Source organism: Sciurus carolinensis, chromosome 12 (genome assembly GCF_902686445.1).
Source record: "Sciurus carolinensis chromosome 12, mSciCar1.2, whole genome shotgun sequence".
Taxonomy (NCBI): Eukaryota; Metazoa; Chordata; class Mammalia; order Rodentia; family Sciuridae; genus Sciurus; species Sciurus carolinensis.
In genome coordinates, this window is record NC_062224.1 from 88,541,918 (window position 1) to 88,564,538 (window position 22,621).

At 37.0% G+C, this 22,621-nt stretch overlaps 1 protein-coding gene across 1 annotated transcript; it reads left to right on the forward strand.

The window, feature by feature from the left end:
* The first annotated feature begins 717 nt into the window (after positions 1 to 717).
* Atp6v1g3 (ATPase H+ transporting V1 subunit G3) lies at positions 718 to 15,706 on the forward strand. Its single transcript, XM_047521622.1, has 3 exons — positions 718 to 810; positions 11,806 to 11,906; positions 15,408 to 15,706. The coding sequence occupies exons 1-3, from the start codon at positions 729 to 731 to the stop codon at positions 15,579 to 15,581; spliced, it is 357 nt and encodes a 118-aa protein (XP_047377578.1). The 5' UTR covers positions 718 to 728; the 3' UTR covers positions 15,582 to 15,706.
* The last annotated feature ends 6,915 nt before the right edge of the window (positions 15,707 to 22,621 follow it).

Sequence of the window (22,621 nt, forward strand, 5' to 3'; positions counted from 1 at the left end):
ATGAGTAATGTAAAATGCATGTTTAAATTTTTTAAAATTTATCCTCAAAATCTACAGTTATAATTTCCCTTGTTATTTATTTAGTCACAGTACTAAGGTCTCCCCGAAATGAGAGAACAGCACAATACCCAAACAAAATCTTTTCATTCCTATCACCTGCAGCCTAGGAGAGGAAAAGAATAGATCCCTACCTAGTCCATCTTCTATGCACAAAGCCAGGAAACTTCCTTCCTGGCAAAAGGTTAATACATTTTCCCTCAACAGATAATTACTAGTTTGAATTACTAGAAACATATAAAGACCTGAAACTTAATACTGCATGGATAAAGAATAAAGAAAAATCTTGTGACCTGAAAGATAAAGTCAGTAAACAAGTCACTATTTCTTGAACAATTAGGGAAACTAATATTCTAAAAGACATCTTACTCAATTTTTTTATAAGTAGACTCAACAGCTCCTGAAAGGTGCCTATTTCACATAGAAGAACTGAAGTTGGGAGAAACAGTGATTTCTCAACTTCCTCATATTGACTTAACTTGTTTTTCTAAATTCCACCTTGGGCTCTCCTTGGTTCCCAACTATCTGGCCCAATGAAGTCAGTTCAGAGCAAACAACTGTGTGCTTGCTGTTGACACAACAATCCAAGTTATGTGGTGATTTCTCAAAAGATAATTGGACCTGCCATTTCCTGTGCTTCACAGAAGCGTCCTGATGTGGAGCAAGCTGCCATGACCAGCCAGTCCCAGGGGATCCACCAACTCCTTCAGGCAGAGAAAAGGGCCAAGGACAAGTTAGAGGAAGCCAAGAAGAGTAAGTCTTGCCAGGGAGGGGTTCATCACAAAATAGGTGAGGCAGTGGGAAGCAGAGAGATGAGTATGGGATGCCGGATCAGACCCACCTAGGTTTAAACCCTGGTTTATCATCCTCCCTGTGAAACCCCAGGTTGTTTATTAAAACTTGTGTTTTTATAGCAGGGATGATGTTTCCCAATACAAATCCTCCTGAAAGGCCATGTGCTAAGGGAAAAAAAAAAATCACATATTTTGAGATTTTGAAGAATTGGCTTAATGCCTGATTCCACAGCTTCCTTCCTACTGCCACACCTTGGTTTTCTCAATATTATGCAATGATGAAGAGATTGACAACTTCCATACTGAGTCTTCCTACTAGAGAGTAAATGTGCAAAGTGTTTATTCTTTTTAAGTATCAGTTTTCATTTCCGTGAAATAAAATCATAGTTTGTAATTCATTGCCATCCCCCTCTTCATAGCTTTTCATTCCCAATATTACATTATTATTGTTTATTTATTTATTTTTCACACTAGAGATTGAACCCAGGCTCACTTAACCACTGAGCCACATCCCCAATCCTTTTTATTTTTTATTTTCAGACAGGGTCTCACTCTCACTAAATTGCTTAGGGCCTTGCTAAATTGCTGAAGCTGGCTTCAAACTTGTGATCCTCTTGCCTCAATCTCCCAAGCTGCTGGGATTACAGGCATGAGCCACCATGCCCTTCTAATTTCCAATATTTTAAAATATATCCATTTTATTCTCATTTTCTATCCTCTTATATAGTCATGTATCTACTTATGTGAATGTGAATGTCCTCAATAAAACTCAATTTTTTTCCACCAGGTGTTAATGTCACTCCTGTTTTATATATGTAGAAACAGAATTTATGATTTGACCACAGTTATACTTAAAAAACAGAAAATATGTGCCAGGTGCCATGATCAATACTTATCTTGTTTACTACTCACTAAGACCTTTATTGCAAAAGGGGGAAAGTGATGCTTTGAGAAATTATACAATTTTCCCAAGGTCACATGGAGGGTAAGTGGTGGAGATAGGGTGGGGATGAGGTCTGATTCCTCACTCAAGATCTTAACCAATGCACTGTATAAATTGGATTCATTTTTATAATGGAAAAACTAACAACTTACAGATATACAGCTTGAATTCAGTTCCCTGAGGCCAAAACTCTATTTTTTCTACTATTCTATTCATATCACTTCATTATTTAGTTTGTAATAATTTGTAGAGTCAATCATCTTCTTCATAATTGTTTTTTCTCTCTGCCACTGGTGCCAAAGTTTGGTGAGCTAGGAGTTATATCTTAAAACTGTTGCATCTGTGACTCTTTTGGTGAATGTAGAAGCCGAATTAGAATAAAACCCTATTTAATTACTGAAAAAGGCTTATTTAATTGTTTTGAGCCAACTGGTGGAATAGTTTACTACAACACAAGAGAAGTTAGGAAGGAGTCAGGCTCTACTCCCTTCACTAGGGCTTTCAACCACGGTAAAATCTTTTGCTTTATTAAGATAAATTCATTTCTTGCACACTCAGCAACATAGGCACAACACCACAAAAGGAGAAGACTCCAGGCAGAGGTGAGAGCAGATGAAAGGAAGGAGAAAGATAAAGAACACATGCTTTGCCTACCTCCTAATTTCCTTTTCTACAACAAACCATGCAAATGATTTCGAGATGATATGAATGCAGTAATTTTATAGAAAACAAAGCAGCTCCAGACCTGCTAGTTGAAACAGTTACAGAAATTTTCCCTTAATTTTTATTGAACTTTCTTTAAAACACATTTAAAACTTCCAGAAGAGAAAAATAAAATAAAGATGTGGTAAGTATATTCTTTCCTTCCTTGCTAGGGAGGAAACCATAGGACAATACTGAGCCCATATGTAATCAAAATTATTGAACAATTCAAATCATTCTTACCAATTTTTCAAATTCAGCAGAGTATTGCTAATCTTGTAGGTTATTTGGGAGTGGGAGCCATTAAAGACAATGTGGCTTCAACTTCATTGGAAGATAAAAGCCAGTTTTCTTCCCTCTCATGCATATGCTGTCCTTGGGCAACCTTTTCTCAGATATCAACATTGAAAAATTCATGTTGTATTGCTTCTGTACAAAATGCTCATTTTGTTTTCCAAAAACCTAAAGTACGTGGATACTTTTTTCTTAGTATACTAATATTCAACTAGTAGTAACAAATCACCCAGGTTTTTGAAACATCTTGGAAAATATTCTAACATGCAAGAATGAACCCATGCACTCAGTTACAAAGAATGTCAATGCATCCTCTTTGCCTTTTTACACTGGCTTTAGTACAATTTTCCTGAACACAGTTTTCATACACAGCGATTAGCAGCAGCAGTGTTTGGTCACAACAGAACCAATCCTACTGACTCCCTGAGTATGCTGTGGCAAACGGAAATATTACCCATGTACTTGGTATGTTGTAACTTCCCTCATGTTTCAGTAGTTGTTATTTTCACTTATTTATTTAATTCAATAAGAATTGACAGGATGCCTTCTACTTTCATGCCACATTGATGTAGGCGCTAATGAGTAATCCTAGATTCTTCCCTGAGCAACTCCCTAGTGAAGATAAGTACCTAAGTGGTCATTGAAACAAGAAAGGCAGGGCCAGGGTTGGTGGTACATGCCTGTAATCCCAGCAGTTTGGGAAATTAAGATCCTGAGTTCAAAGTCATCCTCAGCAACCGTGAGTCGCTAAGCAACTCAGTGAGACCTTGTCTCTAAATAAAAAACAAAATAGGGCTGGAGATGTCTCAGTGGTTCAGTACCCCTGGGTTCAATCCCTGGTATCTGCCCCCAAAAAGGCATAATGACATGAGAGGTATAAGCAGTCATTGTTTTTACAAAGCCATATGCGTTTATTTTATTTTTTCTATAAAAAGATTAATTTGAAAATCTGGTATATCGAAGCAGAATGCATTCAGAATGAAGGTCAATAAGTCACAGCAGTTAATACCACTGTAGAAGGCTATATCACTTTCTCTTTCTTAAATCTATTTATTTCAAAGTCAGAAACTCAGGAGTCCACTTGAGTAGGACCTGGGAGTATGTATTTTAAAATGAAAGGAAGTGGTTGGGAAGAGAAAAAAATCCACAGTAATTCATTGTTAATTGTCTTAGAAAAAATCCAGGACAGGCAAGGTGGCAATATTTATATATTATGCTGCAAAAATGTTAATACATTTCATTATAGAGGACTGTCTCAGATCCCACTAAACTGTTACATTATACAATACAGAGTACAAGTGTTTTGCCTTAGGGAATAAAGATAAGGGACTGTGGTCCTGATGTATCTGGAACTCTCCTGAAGGCCAAAGCCCCATGAGGCCTGCCGAAACAGAATATGAAGGTCCCTGCTCCCAAGGCCCTCAATATCTAGAGACAGACACACTGAGAGGGGGTGGGCAGGGCTGTGGACAGGCTTGAAGAGACAACACAGAAGAAACATTGGTTTTAGTTTAAAACCTGTTTTTCTTAACAGGTTATTTCACATTTTTTTAGCTTGAGCTTTCTTTTTTAAAACAAATAAAAAATAGAAGCTTTTATCTATCTAATAACCAAAATGTTTAAAGAATAATAAAAAATATATGTAAGATAGTAAATTAGAGTTCAAACTAAGTAGTGTGGAGCTATTTTTATTCTTAATATATATTATATATATGAATGTTGCAATAATAACGACACAAGAATAAAGTGGGATAAAGCAATCTATTTCATTCTTTGTACCCTTCTTTGGGATCTATATTCCTGTTCCAGGGGAGACCTCGACTGCTTCTGGTAAGTTGACTAGAAAGGTTCAGATATTTGCTTTTAGGCACTGAATACAGACTAACATATTTATTAAACTTCTCATATATATTTTTATGTGTAAAACAACCTTACTGCATTTAGATGGAGTCACAATAGGTTTGTACTGCTTTAAACAATCTTACTAGGAATTAACATTTTTTGCCCAATAAATTGTTCATTAAGCAAAACATAAAAGTACGTGCGTTGCTCCAAGACAAGTTACATTTTTACAACAGAACATCATAGACCTGCCCTGGAGATACATTGAACTGAATATTGAACCGAGCCTTCAATCAGGATTATATTACAAATTCACGGTATCGCCATCCACACAAGGAAAAGAGACTGTGTTTCTCTGAAATGTGTGACAATTTTGCATTTAGTTATGATCTCTTATGAGAGGCGCATGCATTGCAAACTTGGAAAACTCTGCAGCTCTGCATTAACATTGTTGGAAATGCTCAAATGCATGAGATTCAACATTGCATGAAGAATCTGTGTTTCTTGAATCATTTCCTAACATGCACTATACCCCTTCTCACAAATAAGCATGCAAGTTGTCCCATTTAAAAGCTATAGAAAACAGTGTCTGTGCTTAACTAAAAATTATAAATTGCATTATAGGATATACTGTATCAGTTACAGTATAGGATACACTGTATGTAGAATAGTTTATATGGTATATAGGATAACAACCATAAATAATTTTTTTCTTACATCAGCAAGTTACCTTTTATTTCCAAACCTGCAGGTATTCTGAATTATTTAAACAAGTACCTTGATTTAATAAATTCTTCACTCTACAAGTGCATATTCTGGGTTCATGAAGACATGACTTTTAATAAACTAGTAAAATAAAAGTTGTTATATTAGAATTTCATGGCCTTGTCTTATATGTTTTGTAGGCCTGTAAATACTTCCTCTTTCTTTATAGTCCATAGCTTAACAGGGTATTTGTAAGTTTATTGAACTTTCATTTCTGTGAGTGGGTGATATTAAACTATAGAACATTTTTCTTTACTAACAGCATTTGGTTATATTTAATCCAAGATCTACACAAAGCTACTCATTGTAATTTTTAGTAGGGAAAATACAAGTGAAAGAAAAGCAAAGGAAAACGTCAAGGAAAGTGGAGATGTGAAGGGAAATAGATTAAAGTCAGAAGAGAAACTCAGTAGCAATCACTATCACCAAAGGAGAGGTGGGCTTCTTTTTAAATTTTTTCTTGTGAGTTCTTTCTTTCTCCAGCATTTGTGATAGTTGAGAAAATAATAGCATTCTTTGAGTCAGATTGGTTTTACTGTAATACTAATGATTCCCAAAAGCCAAGAACATTTTTCCCCCTGAGTAGTAGGAGTTTTTAGTAACAGATAGAAATCTCCAAACATCCCCAAACAATCCTTTGCTTTCTTAGCAAATCAAGGTGGCCTCTGTTCTGTTTGTCTATATTTTTATCAGGTGGCACATTTGTCTGGATACTACCCTTTCTACTTTGTGAGGGTACCAGTCTTAGCCTTCAGTGTCTACCTGACGTCATCATCTCTGTGCTTCTCACTGTTCTTTTGCATCTGTTTTCCAGTGCTGCTGTAACAAATGACCAAAAAGTGGTTGACTTTAAATAATAAAAAGGTATCATCTTACTGTCCTGGAGGCCTGAAGTCCCAAAACAAGTTGCCAGCAAGATTGAATCTTTCAGGAGGTGCTCAAAGAGCACTGCATGCCTCTCTCCTTGCGGGCACTCCTGGGCTTCTAGCTCTATCATTCTTTTCTCTGCCTCCATAATCATATATCCTTCCTCCCTGTGTGTCTGTCTGGTCCCTGAGTCTTTGTGTCCAAATCTTCCTCTCTTTACAAGGACACTAGTCATTGAACTTAGAACCCACTTTAATCCAGTATGACCTCACCTTAACTTGATCACATCTTCATAGACTTTATTCCCAAATAAGGTCCTATTCACAGTTACCAGAGATTAGGACTCTGACACATCTTTTTTATTTTATTTTATTTTATTTTTGAGGGAGGACACAAGTAAATTCACAATACCCTGTAATTGTCAAGTTCATTTGACCATATTGAGCCCTTATTTTTTTTACGTCCTTTGGTGGTAAAAAATACCCCCAAGAAGTTGCTTGTATTCCCTATGTCTACTATCTTTTCATTCCATTTTCCTCTGAACTCCCATTCCTACAACTCTACCAAAGCTCCTCCTGCAAAATGAACTGTTTCTAACCCGATGTGTTCAGCATCTCATCACAAGTAGATTCCTCTTTCCTCTCTAAGACTCTTCCTTCATTTGACATCGGGACACTACTCTCATATTTGACTTCTGGATCTTCTCAGTCTCCAACAGCAGGGTCCACTTGGGCCTGTTCTCTATATCTGCAGATACTCCCTATGTGCTCTCATCCAGTTCTCTGACTTTATATCCTGGCTCCATGCTGAGGATCCCAAACTTACTCTTTCCAGTCCCAGTTGTTTATCTAATCTCCAAATTCAGATGAACATCAACTTTTTCAAAACCATTACTGGATATTTGACATCTCAACAAAATTTTATCCTAGACTCTGCCTCAAAATAAAATATTGAGGTCATCACTAACTCAACTTTGTCTCTCACACTGATCGATCAACTCCTCCAGCTCCAAAGAATATATAACCACCACTCCTTTAGCCCTAGATCTCTTCTCCACCAGCCAAAAACTCCTTTGAAATCCTTATTAATATTATGTCACATCTTAGCTAAGACTCTTTCATGAATTTAGTATCTCAGAGACATGTCCTGTGAGTTGTGCCTGACCTGGCCCCACTGTACTGCTCTGGTCATCTCCTAACACTAAACCATCCTGTTCTCCTTGCTGAAGCGAAGAGGTGGTGTTTCTGCAATTCCTTGAGCATGCCAAATACCCTCCCACCTCTGTGCTTACTGTTCCCTCTGCCTTGAACAAGCTTCCCCTTCACCTACCTGTATGACCATCTCTTTTTCCTTCAAGTCTCTGCTTGCACATCATTTTATATGAGGAACCTGACCTATCTAAATTATAACCTATCCCCATTTCTCTCTATCCCTTATGCTACTTTATTCTTCTTAGTACCCCACATCTCTATCATATCATGCATGCATTGTCTATTTTCTATTTTTCTTCCCTGAACTTCATTCAGAATGCAGATCCCATAACAAGGGAAGTTTGCGGGATTTCCATACATTTAGAATAGCATGTGGCACTTATTAAACATCTGTAATGTAAATTGACTAAAAGTCCCATTTCAGATTTCTGTAGCATTTGATACCAGTGGCTACTGCCTTCTTAGGATATTCCCTTCACTTTTGATTTCTCTTTCTCTCTCCCTACTACTGTCAGACTTCTCCTGAGTATCTTATTCCTTTCACTGAATGTTGATATTCCCCCAGTTTGAGACTTTATCCCTCTTTTCTCCCTGTTCTTTGTATTCTCGCCTAACTTCTGTCCAAACACCATTACTATCACTAGCACATACCTAAACCCAAACCAAAGCTGGATGATTGACATGCAAATCTACCTCATTGCAGTCCCTCCTGGATTTCAAACTTGTCTGTCCTGTTGGACTATGATTACCTCTCCTAGGATACCCCTGGGGAAGGCCTGAGGACTTTTCCTCAAACCCAGGCCTTGCTTACTATTTTCCTTCTCAAGAAGAATTGGACCTGTTTTCCTAATGATTAAAAACTCATTAAATAACTACTTCAATTTTTTTTCTAATCTTTCCAATAACTTATTGCAATAGATTATTAGCTCTGTTTTATAGATAAGGAAATAGACTCAAAATCTAAGTAACATGCTCCAAGTTACAAAGCTTTTAATATCTTGTTCTAATGGTGCCGGTGTATAATTCTGACTCACTTCTGAGATGATAATTCAAATATCATTTTGCCCATCAGAAAAGATTCCAAAAACATTTAACAATCCAAGCAATAGAGTTGCTTTCTCTGTGTCTCAGGGCGTGCATCTTGGGACATGAGGTTCACTTGTCCAATACCAGAAAGACAAGAGCCTGACTTTGAGCAGAAAGATCCTATCTTTGAGCATTACCCTCTGTCTCCAACATGGAATTCAGTGTTAACTTGCCCACAATTGATTTTTTATATTTTTCTCCACAAAACGCCTGAAAACCAGATCAAACCTCTTATTCCCCTGCCCTGCCCCATCATTTTTTCTTCACAAAAAAATCTTTTGGAGTGTATTTCAACCATGACATGTTAACTCTAGATGTCTGCATAGTAAGCGCATGTCAAAAAATGAATGCGGCTGAACTATTTAGACTGTCGCCAAATCTATCTTAGAGAGGATCTTCTTGCCCTTTCCCAATCCATCCCTTTGCTGTCCCGGCTGGTAGGTCTACACAGCCCAGTGGTTCTCTCCTCAGAGATTTCTCCTGACCTCCTCCAACAGCCTTCTTAGAGTCCCCCAGTACATGTCAAAGTCCACTTGTTTACACTTTTGAGTTATCCTGTTAACATAAGACACAGCGTGACTGTTGGAGTAGAGAAGAAGCACGGACTCTTTAGAATTTTAGTAGTAGTGTTTCTACAAATATTGTGATTTTTAACTACTACAGAACAAATAGAACAAAGGTGTATGTTCCAGCATTTTCACAATCGATCTTGTGTACTTTTTGCAATTTTATTTTATAAATTTCCTCTTGGAAGCTGGGGCAGCATGCACACATTTCCAAAATATGTAAAATTTATGCCATCTGGAGGGAAGGACTATATAGTGTGTACTTATCCTCTGTTATTAAATGTATGCTTATATAATAGGTGACCAATAAACTTGAAGTAAATAATGGAAGAATAAAGTAAAATCATCCTTTCCTACACTATGCTACAGCATTGTTTTTAGCTTTATTTAAAATCATGATGCACAATATGAACACACCTTTTAAACCAAACACCTGATCATCCTATGTCTTTATGGGAATTTGGGACCATATATTCTATTATTATGTAGAAAGTCTGACTGTCCCATATGATTACCCCTGTATTTGAAACACAGGGTACTGAATACAAAGCTCTTTTGGTCCACAGTCACCATGTTTTTATACTTATGAGGAAACGGGTAAAATTTTAAAATTTGACCTTTTTCCTGCACAGAGGGGAGCAAGCCAGAGGTTAAGATGAGTGGATTTGACACGCACATTTGCTTCACCTCTAACCAAGCTGTAGGTTTTGGGCTTCCGTGTCTTCCAATGGATTAAATCAGGTGTAGAGCACACAGCCTTTTGCATGGTGGCAGCTGCTGAGTCCATCCAGAAAACCGCTGTGCCCGCAGCGATTTCCCTGTGGCTTTCCTATTTAATTGAATGAGAGCCAGCAGGTGACTGGTGCCATGCACAGGGAATCACAGACACACTCTGAGCCTGTCACAAGGTGGTGGAGCTAATGTACAGCCTCTGAGTGGAGCACAGGATCCTGCTCCAGGGAAGGGCACACAGCATTCCTATTATCATTATTTTATTATTCTTATGTACTGAAGAGTTATGACTTTGAAACCAATCATTTTAGATATTATGCAACTAAGCATAATGATGGTGTGTGAGATTTGTTTTATAAAATATTTAGAGGTATAGCAACTCATTATTGCTATGAGAATGTTTACACATTACCATTTTATATTTTTCTCCTGTGATTAGAAAATAGGCTGGTGACCAAGGAATAGTCTTTCCTACAAACACATCTATTGTGTTCACAGAATCTCTGTGAATATTGTTGTTGCCACAAAATGGTGAGAACCACAGAGAAAGAATGAATCAGAATACACAAAATGATCCTTAGATAACTAGGGAGAAGGTAGGCATTAATGTAACATCTGCTAAGCTGCAAACACCAAAGAACATTCGTTTTTACCAGGCTAGGATTTTAATGACAGTAAAGAAAGAGCTAATTACCTATTTGAAATGAAGTTTCACCAGTTCCCTTCAAGGATGTTAGACATTAAGAAGAAACATTTCAATTTGCAAGTCAGTACATCTATCCTTATCTCAAATATACACTCGGTGACTAGCAAAGCAACTCAAACTTAGCAGGGAAATTTAGAAACAACTACATTCAAATGCCACCAAGATATAAATAATATACTCAGATGATAGGCAAAAGTTGATATGAAGATTTTCTTTCACAAGAACGCGTTATCTAGTTCAAAGTCTACATAAAGTAACAAACAGTTGACAAAAATTGTAAACAAAATCTTGAGACACTATCACAGAAAATAAACCATACTAAATGGGCAAAAGAAGGAAGGTGTTTTACTGAAATGGAAAGATAGGAGATGGAGAGAAAATGAGAATTCTAATACAGTTCAGTTTCTTTACATCTTTAATGATCACAAACAATTAGCACCTAACCCCCTGAAGATGGTGGGGTCATAGCAGCAATTAATATTAGTCTATAACCCTCAAAACTTACACTGGTTGTCCAAAAATATGGGCACTTAGCTGATTGTATTTGTCGCAAACTTTCATCTCCCCTGTTGTCTGCTGGCTGAAGGCTTACACCTTAGTTCTTAATAAAAGAAAAGGGGCTACTTAACTAAATTTCCTAACCATTAAAAACAATTGGTTTTACAACCACTTTCAAGTTCCCCTCAGAGAAAGCTACTACAAGAAAAAAAAAAATCTACTTTGATGTGCTGTGGGGTTTAATCAGACATTCTAGAGTAACAAATGCTAAGAAAAAGAATCCCAATAAAATGTCTAAAAAAAATTGTAAGTCAGTTTGATAGAGTCTGAGTCGCATGTTTGTAGTGATTTTGGAGATCTGCCAGTGGTAAATAGGATCCAGTTGGTGTGGACTGAAGGATTCCTGGCAGCAAATCAGGACTGAAAATCTGACCAAATGATGTCTTTTCGAGTAAGTGACAGCTAAAATCTGTCCTCTGGCTGTTACTGCTGTGAGTAAACGGGCAGATATTTTATTTAAACATGGAAGTGTGAAAGAAAGTTGTCATTGCCATGTTCAAAAGAATCCAATAGAAAAATAAGAAATTTTCAATATTGCTTATTGTTGTTTAATGGAATTTGACATTCTAGGGGGAAAAAGTCTAAAAAACTGGAGAACTTATCCATTTTTTAAAAATCAAGTTTGAAATCCATGTATATCAAAAAGAAATAGCATTCCTTCTATGCCACTGTTAACTTCCAGGAAAAGGGAAGAGGCTGAAGCAAGCTAAGGAGGAGGCGATGGCAGAAGTGGACCAATACAGAATGCAGAGAGACAAGGAGTTTCGACTTAAACAGTCTCAGGTAAGCAGGAAGGCCAGCACTGATTTATGCAGCATAGAGGATAAGGTATTAATATTCATAAGGTGTAAGGAAGAACCTTGGGAGAACTATGCTGAGATTTGGCAGGTACAGTCCACTTAAGGCTAAACACCAAACTAAATCTTGAACATTACAGAATTACTAAATTTACCTTTTCATTTTCAAGGCATTTTAAATTTGTCATATGATGGGTTTATCAATAGTTGTTATCTAATGTTTACTATGTATTAAAAATCATAATTTCAAATACACAAGTTGAAGGGATTGGTTACAGCATCATTGCTACCACAGATTATTGACTGACACCTTTTAAAAAGAAAAAAACTTCAGGGAACATATATTTTGGGTTTTTTAAAATATTTTTCTAGTGAAATTAATAAAAATGTATGCTGATATAGAACGAACTTGTCAAACAGAATGTGCCATCACCAAGGGACCTTGGCACACCCCGTCTTACTCCCTGTAATTCTCTTTTTTACTCATTCATCTTTCTTTGATAGGTGATTGTCAGATTCCTTTCCTGATCGCCTTATCTAAAATTGTCTCTCTTTTAAAAATAAAGGAAAACAGTACTCCATTACAGTTCATTCTTTTTCTTCATAGTATTTGTAACTTTTGATATATGGAGTATTTACATTTTTTACTTACTGTCTTTCCTTCTCACTGTAAACACCAAAATAGCAAATGTGTTGTTTTGTTCTCTGTTGTTTTCCTAGATACTGCCTGCCCCTTGGTATGCATGCAATAAACATTAGTGGAAACAATGAATAACTAAAAATTTCCTCTGTGGTCTTATCTTTCCTATTGGATCCTGTTACAACCAAGACATTAAAATATGAGAAAATTATCATCCTTAATGACAACCAGCTTTGATTATCATAGGTAGGGTATCTCTGGGATGAAAGTTCTTTCTGTTTTCTAAATCATTACAAATCTGACCATAACTTGTGCAAGTGGTTGGATTAGACCTCTTGAAATACTCTTTCTCCTGAAGAATCCTATCAGATGTAAACCTGGCTTAAGATGTGTTGCTGCGTTAGACAATAATTAAAATTCTTTATCGCTCTCATAATTACAGCTCCAAGCCAATTTTACAGCTAGTTGATCAAAAGCTCACATAGAAAAGTCGTCACGTTTAAGCCTCTTGCTACTTCAAGCATAATGTAAAACCATTACTGCAGATCTTTCCTTGGCATGACCTCCATATGTCAGGCATATTGCTATTCCCATTAAATCTCGTCATCATTAACCCAGGGCAATTAGGAGGTCTGGGAGGAGACCCAAAAAAAAAAAAAAAAAAAAAAAACAGTTTTATGCCTGCTGTGGGTATTGTACCCTGATGTTTCGTTTTTGGTTGTCCCTTCCTAGCTTTTGTTAATACATGTTTCTTCAAATCTTCTTTCTTATCAACACAAGCAGGTTATTCAAATGTGAGTTATATGTCCACCGGTACTACTTTATCAATAACATTTATTCCTTGGTTATCATTTCTACCTAAATACCTTCTTCTCCTGAAGAGATATCACATTGCTAAAAATAAATATGAACTTCAGAAAATTAAATCTATTGTTAACATAAGTAAAACAACATCCAAACATCCAAACAAAAGGCCCAAATAATGATTACCATGAGCACACTGAAAATTTTTATATTTTTTTACTTCTGAATTCACATCATAAAAGCATTTTGTTTCCTTGAAGTAAAAAAAAATTGAGAGTCAGAACTGTTTTGCTTTAAGATTGTGGAACCTAAAGTTCTGCTATACCTGAAACTGAAACATTTAACTAATTTCTAAGGAAATTTATTGGATGTTGAAAGATCTAACCATCAGTATCAGTCATTAGGTTGGAAGTCTGCACCCATCACTCTCAAAGTTGAAGTTTTAAAAATAAAACTAAGTCCTAAAGTGGCACCCTTTGAACAAACAGATCATGACATGTTACAGAATTATCAACTTCTAATGTATATAGTGTCCCAAATGTCTATAGGCTTCTGCCAACAGCAAAAACACAACACAGGTAATGAGTTCTCTGTACTATCTGGAGATATGATCATTCTACTTGCTTAACAAGTAAGTACTCAGCATAGGTAATAGTTTCACAATAGTTTATCTTTTAATTTTTTTACCACTTAAGACATTGGATTTAGGAGAACAAATTGTTTTTCAGTTCATTATGGTCCCAATTAAGTCACTAAATTTAGAAGGAAAAAGTTTGAATGTGGTAGAATTATGATAAATAATTCTATTTTTAAACCCCTTTGGGGAATTTGGACCATGTGTGTCTGCTTCCTGTATACTCATTTATGAAAATATTATTTTGTAAAAGTTATTTAGTGACTTAGAAGCTGCATCTTCTCAAAATTATTTTCTTTGAACTGGGATACCCTTGTTTCCTGGATTATAAACAGAAAAGAACTGGAACCCAATAGCCTCAATTGCATTTGATTTTAAGCTTAGAATCCAGAAAGATTATGTGGATTCCAGATGTTAGAAGAGTCCAACAACCCTAAAGTGGAAGTCATGCTCAGTGGATTTGCTAGGATTATACCAGATGCACGTCTTCCCTAAACCAAAAGAGGAAAACAAGCAAAGCAAGCTGTCTTGTCTTAACAAAGCCACATTTAAGAAAGATTGAGTTCATAAGGAGATGAATTAGGAGTTGATTGTTTAGCAAAGGATAACTTTCAAAGTATTTTCCTTTAAAATGTTAACTTTCCCTGCAAGATGGTGCTTTGGTCCAATCACAACTCATGACTCTACAGGAGTATGAGGAGGATAGAGGAGATGGTGGAAGGTGGTAAGAGTCACAGTCAATTAAAGAGCAATCAGAAAGATCTATTCAACCAGGGTTAAAATTTAATTTAACTAAATGAACACATGTATCTCAATTTGAAAGAATTCCTATTTATACCAACATTCTCAATAGTGGTATCTATAATCCATATAGGTATCCATAGGCACAAAAGCATTTGAGATATGTATTATGGCTGCATCTTCCTGAGAATCAAGTAAGGGCAGATAATGTATTTTAACAGTAGAGAAATCAATAACCTGCTCTTTACAAAACAGCAGCAGCAGGCTTACAGGTGCCTATCAATCTTATTTTCTAGACTTGTAATTCAGAAAGTAAGCAACAGGGAGATATGAGATCAGAATGGAAACTGCTACTAAAACTTGAAAAGTGTGATGAGAAAACTTCTGAGCATGGCATCTTGACTGTAAACTGGTATGTGATTTGTACCATGTGGTCGTCAGTTAGAAGTGAAAAATATCCTGTTGTGCTCTCTCCTTATTTTGGGAAAGTCCATCCTTCACACTCATGGTCTCAGTGACCTTGTCTGTTCTCTGGGAAAAAAAATCTGGAAAAAGAATAGATAGTGTGTATACCATAAACCAATCATCAATAAATAGGTTAACGTTTATAAAACAACTAATTTTATCATGATGTATGGTGTGATGATTTCCATCTTTTATTTCGGTAGATAATGGGCTCTCAGAGTAATGTCTCCTATGAGGTTGAAGAACAAACACTTGGAAAGATTCAGGAACTGAACGGGAGTTACAACAAGTGCATGGAGCGTGTGCTTAAACAGCTCTTGAGCATGGTCTGTGACATAAAGCCGGAAATCCACATGAACTACAGAGCCACCAACTGATGTACCTAAAGCTGTTCGAGGAATAGTGTGTGGATACCTCCTGCTTGCTGGTAGCTTCATGTTTGCATTCAGGAATTTAAAATGTTAATTTTATTTACTGTACATCTTTAAAATTCAATGTGACTGAATTCGCACATGGGCAATGAATTTTAAAAAGTAAATAAAGCTATCATTTTATCTTTCCTGGTAATAGTTATTAAACGGTGTTGCCATTTAACTTGGAGTCAAAAATGCAGAGTTGTTTTTTGACATTAAAGGAAAACTGACTTTCAGGATGTTGCTTTTTTAAAAAAAGTCTTCTTTTGTCAAAACATAAGCTCATGATTTTTAATGACCAATTTTTAAAGGGGAATCTGATTACGACTCCTATACACATGTCCAAAATGAACATGTCAAGATTTTAATTCCTTAACCAATGAGGAAACCATAAAAATGTTACCAGTAGATAGAAAAAAAAAAAGATTTGCATAAAAGAAGAGAGAAACAGAAAGAGAAATAAAGTATTACACAATTATCTTAGGAGAAATGGGTCCTGTAACTATTCTATTCACCTAATTTCAACCAACCAAATATTATTCTATTTAAGTAGTTTTGTAAGAAAATAAATGACAAGTTGCCCCCAGCATAATGAGTTAATGTAACACTAGCTTGTTCTCTTAGTAATAACTAAGCAAAATCTGAAGTACCAAGTACTTCATTAGTTCAGTGTATAACTTATCTCAGTCCTATTGGCAAGGAACATAAGGAACTTGCCTGGACAACAGTGGCCTCCCAGAGCTTCACCTTGGTAATGTGATTCCAGTGTCCAGTCCCTTCCCTTCTCACCAAACTGCCTACCCAGAAAGTACCTATGTATGCATCTTTATAATCATGGATACTAAAATGCCTTTGATTTTCAAATAATACATGCAGGCAAATTCTAATTCCATTACAAACAAAAGTTAATTAGTACATTTAAGTGTTACTATTTTGCCACATAGTTTAATATTTCCTACATAATCACTTTTATGGTCACATTATATAAATTTTTAAAAAACATAATTCCAGTTGTTTTTCTACTTTCCCTGAAAACAAGGAAAACCACTCAGGTCAACTGGTTTTATGTGGTAGAGGGTGTACATCAAGTAAAGTTTTCTCCCTAAAATAGAACTGTCATGGGGGATTTCCACTTCAACACAGATTCTAAGAATTCAGCTACTCTATCCTGCAGAACTGAGATATTATAAAACATGAGTAAAACAGCCCATGTGAAAAGTTATCAAACGAAAATAAAATTCTGAAAAACACGACCTTATAGTTTGCTATACATCATAAGATTTAATTTTCATCTTATATCATGATAACCAAAACATTAATTTTCTGGATATGAAAGCTTGAATGTATTACCTGGAACGTTGAAGTTAAGAAATTCCTAAGCCTGCACAGGACATAGGATTATTTTTTAGGTCCAAAACACTTTAGAAACATATTAAAATCATTCTAGGATTTTTTCTCAGATGTACCATGGCGCCAATCCCCAAAAAAGAAATGAGAATTGGGTGTTGATAGACTGTCATCTGACCCTGCTGTGCCCAAACTCCGCACATCCCTTTGGCAAATCATTCAACTTCCCCAGACCTCAGAGTCTGTTTAGTGTTTTAATCTACAAGATGGTGTTGAACTGAAGGATCTCTATAGACCCTTCCGTATTTAACTCGACTTGCTAGGTGGAACCAGTTTCAATGAACGATAGTCACTTTTTCTTCACTATTACATTATCTGTTACTTTCTCAAAGACCCCACATATCTATTACAAATACTCTAGTGTCAGCAATATGTACTACTTCCTGCATTCTAGACTTTCTGTAGCTCACTTATTTTTATATTCAAATATGGTTTCATATCATTGCATAACTGAATGAATCATTTTCCCAGAACTCTCACATTCTCACGGATGGTGAAGTTGCCAAGTTATGCTATTTTACATACGAAAAAGTTCTGTATTTCAGAGACAACTCCTTTATTCATGAGAACTTCCTCAGTCACACCAAAAAGTTGACTTCTATGTACAATGTACTTATCCTAAAAGGTTTTGTCTGTTCATACAGGTCTTCACACAGAAATGAATAATTTGAGTATGTTTTTAAATCTTCTCTACCCCTGTTTAATCCTTTGCCCAATCAGAAACTAAAAAAACAAAAAACAAAAAACAACACTCCATTAAGTTCTTACTTATTTCTGTTGTACCTGAAAAAAAAAGTCATGCAGTATACAGAACTGTAGAGGAATAGAAAGGTGATAATTTTTTTCTCTATATCAACACAAGGACTCAAAGACGGAGATTGCCACCAAGTTGTCACCACTATTATTTTCTCAATGGGAAGAGACAGTGAGTAGTGTGGGTCAGAGTATGCAGAGCTTTTACCTTTGGAATAGTCCAGCTGAGGACATCCCAGAATAACAAACCCACGACAGGTAAGGGCAGAGTTATATAACCTGCAGCCGACCATAAAAGTGAGTGAGCAATATGGAGACCTATTAACCACGCAGAAGATCTACAGACTCATCCATCAGCTACTGAGTTTTAGGAAGCAACAGGTGAGATGCCTATTAGATAATGCTTTTGTGAGAGAAGGCGAGCCACCATCTTGACTGCTGCTGAGAGTTCAAATGAAACAGGGCAGAGCGGTGAGTGTTCAGAGTTTCATAGGGTTTGAGGAGAGAATGGGTGGTGAGATCGAGCAATGGTAGGTAACTATGAAACTATGCAAACAATCAGGATTGGTACCATGGCTAGAGGGTGATGCATCTGGCGTGGTTTTGTTTGGAATAGGAACTGTTGGAGCACATTCATATGCTTATTGAAATTCCACTAGAGGAGAAAAACTGATACGAAGATTAGAGAAGGGAAGTATTGCAGAAGCAGAGGGCCTGGGAGGGAAAGAAGCACAGGACTCAGATCCCCCGTGGCAGAAATGGCCCTGAATACAAACAGGCACTCTGTCCACAGGAAGGCCACAGTGGGCACGGGTTGACCACAAGGGGTTCAGTCAATCTAACAGTAGGAAGATAAGGATGTTCCTACCTCATGACTACTGTTTTCAAATTAAATATGAGAGAAATGGTCAGCTGAGCATGAACAGGTGTTAGGAGACTCAGCAAGACAAGAGAAAGGGTTCAATGGTCATTTTAAGAAGTAAGAAGATGACTCTGGTAGATAAGTATAATAGGATTGCCGAAGTTTTTAATGTCCAAAGGAGACCTATTGTCACACTTTTCTCTGGTGAGGGAAGCTGCCTAGGCAGGGAGGAGACAGACAGTCTGCTTCCACCCCCCAGCAAAGACCTGAGTTTGGTTCCTTGTCCTGCATCCTTCAGTTCTAAAGTTGAGCTAGAATAATGTTTCTCAAAAGACCTACAAATTTTTGTTCTAAATTAAAAATAAAAATTACTGGAAGTAAAACACTAAGCATAAAAAAATATAAGTACGGAGATCATTACAATGTAATGATTCTGTATTATCAATTTGAAATTTCACTAGGGTTCATTTACAGCACTCTCCTATTTTCTATTTTCCTATCTCCACTTTCTTGCAACTGCCTAATATTGACATTGCAAGAAGTCACTGACTTAGTGAGTTTCCTTTCTTCAAAATGTAACCTGAAGGAGCCACTGGCTAATGACTTAAATAACAGAGCGATTCTGCATCCTGTGTACATTAATCATCCATTGATAGGTGGATTTATTCAACCAAGGTTGTTGAATCCTGATCTAGCACACATTTAAGGTTGGTAGTGAAAACACAGCCATGATTATTACTAACACAGACAAATCTTATGATCTTAGTCCTACCACTTCCAGGAACCCAAGTTTTTAATTCTAGTCTAGAATGAAGTACACTTAGAATGTATTGAGGTTCCCCATGTCCTCAAATCAACTGAACTCCTGCTATTGGTCCCGTGAACAGAAAGCATATTTACTATGATTGGTATTAAAGAGGTAGTGCAGCTTAGTAGTTAGGAACACCATTGCTGGACTAGACTGCACTCATAAATAAGTGGATATATGAGTGTTTGTAATAATGAGGGCAAGTATTATTATTAGGAAGCATAACTAAGATGAACACTTGATCTAAAGATAAAAGGATCGTAGAAGGAGATTATGAAGTAAGGAATGCCAGACTTACTTGTGCAGCCAGTCTAACTGGACTGTTATAAAATTATCTCATTTTTAAAGTTAACTCTAAACTATTTTTTCATCTTCAGTAAAGTAGAATCCAACAGAAGTTTCACTGAGCCTGTTTTATCATACTAGCACTTCAGTGAAAAAGCGTTGAAACTGTCAACTTGTTATCATTTTTATTAGCGTATAATCAATTAATAAGAACATATGTGTTCTGCAGACAGACCCTAAAGATATTTACATAGAGATTCCAATGAACACAAGAACCTTGCCAATATTCTGAAGACCTGTTTCCTAGTGGAATTCACAGTTTGCAGTCACAGTTCAGAAAGATGCTTTCCTAAGCACAAACATCCCAAATAAAACCACCATCATTGACTGTTGTGTACATCTAAGTCTATGCAAGAAGCAAGAAACCTCTCCTGTTGATAATACCAGAATCAGCAAGGTTTGAAAAAAGCTGCAACTTTGGTGACTAAAACCTGCATAGAACATCGCTTGTGAAAAGACTTTCAAACTTGCCTGAGACCACACAGAACGGAAGAGGAATGAGCAGGCATGAATATAAACCAACACAAAAGGGCTCCCCACCCCAGCCATGACATAAGTAAATGTGTCTAATAAGAATTAACCAATACCATTCTCATTAACTCAAGTTAAGTCCTTGTTAGTAGTGACAAAGTCAAAGCGGCAGTGTTAGCAGCCTCATCTAGTAAAGAAAATCATAATATTAAGGCAATCCTTAGAACAATATGCTAGCTACCTTGGCCAAGAGTTTCTTTGCATTCCCTTTGGCCTCACAAACCCTACTAGTCCTTCAAAGTTTGTCCAATTTTGAAGTCTCAACTGGCTCCCTAGGAAAGGTGGCCATTACCCACCTCTCAGGTGATTCTGCAACTATGTCATAGCACTCAGAATCTTGCATGACTTTCCATCCTATTTGTCACCCCCAGGACTGTGATTTCCACAAGAGCAGAAGTTATCCTCAGCTCATCTTTCTCTCCTAAGACTGAAGTCCATGCTTAGCCCATTGTAAACATAATTGATAATTATTACTTCACAGATACAATGCAAATAACGATGAACAGTTACGGTTATGATAGGGGACTGACTCCTCATGAACATCCCAGCAGGAATCTCACAGATGTAGAACTTCATACAGTTCTCTGAATCTCCAATTGATCTGCTAGAAATACAAAGGAACCTGAAAAGAGGCTGAGTAGGGGTTAGTCCCCAGGGGGACATGGAGAAAGGAGGGATGTTATGGCAGAGAGAACACACAAATACCCAAAGATGCAGAGAATACCGGGCAGATATAGAAACTAGGGGATCCCATTTAGGAAGACGACTGAAACTGCTGTTGGAGAGGTTAGAAGTTCCTTTGCTTGAAATGGATGAGGATCCATTGAGTAGCTTTAAGCAGCGGAGTCACATACTGACAAGTATACCTCAAGTATACCTCAACGATCAGAGAGCATCCCCTGAATCAGAAAGGAGGCACAAGACTGGAGAGAAGACTTTGGTTAGGAAGCCACTGTAGTAATTCAAGTGGGTGATAAATAGGTCCTTATCTACAACAGGAATGGAGATAAGAGGATAGTCAGAGATATAATAAGGAGTAGAGCTGACCTGAGAACTGGCTAGATGTGTAAAGAAGAGAAGTGAGGACTGCTCAAGAACATTACCTTTTAAAGGGGATTTGGGTGGAATAAAGCCTGGGTACTGGGAAGAAAACATCCTTGAGAACTAAAGGAAGAATTCAAAATCAGCAGATGTAAATTGAGCATGCAACCTGGTTTGCTCACACCAGCAGACTGATCCAGTTTGTACCCAGCTCTTCAATTGAACTTTTATTAGTTCCCTGACTCACACACACAGTTATTATTCTATGCAGAACCCAAGACTAAATTGAGATGCTGCTAATTTAACACAAACAAAACTATATTGAATTCAAATTTATCCCTGCTTCTACTCCTTCTGGCCAGACTTGACCACAGCTCCCAGAGTCTGCCCAGTTCTCTCTATCCCACTTCCCTTCTACCTTCCACCGCAGGTCATTATCTTTCTCTACCACCACCCCCTCCAAACAAACAAACAAACAAACAAAACTCAATGCAAAACTATATATATATATAGCTTGGAGATAGGGAGCTTGGGTAGCAAGTGTGTGTAATTTTCTTGCAGTTTCTATAAATTGGCCATTCCAAGAAATGTCCAGCTGCCACCTCACAAACACAAGGGGTCTCTTTTCTGACCTGTGACAACCTAGAGGCAAATCTTGCACCATCACTGGTTTTCTCAAGAGAGTCTATGTCTCCAAGCAGACTACTTTCCCTAAATATCAATGGGGTCACAAAGGGATTGTTCACATCCCTTTTCCTGAGGCATTTCACTTGAAAATTCCCTTTAGTACCTGCCTCTCCCCAGTCTCTCCATCCACTCCTTCAAGAAGTCAGACTTTGCCAACTCAATACCACAGAGATCAAGTCATCTGGTTTCTTTCCTGCTGGAGTTTCCTTTCCTAAACTGACTTCCTTTTCCTTCTTTCCTCCATACTCTTTACCCCCATGTATCTCCTCTGTAAGAAATAAAATTATGTGTAGTACCAACTTCATTCTCCAAAACTAATATTCCCACATCCATCACTTTGCACAGCAAACTAACAAAGACTCATCCAGCTAGCAGGAGCCAATCTGTGTTATTGGAGGAGGGGCAGTAAACAATAAGACCCTCATCTTCAACTACTGATACTACACAAGTTCTCATGATAATCCAGAAAACTTCACCTCTGATGAAGTTATTTTATATCCCAGAAAAGAATGGGAAGACTGAGTTGCTGGAAAAGTGTTTTAGTCCATTTTTTTACTGCTGTTATCAAAA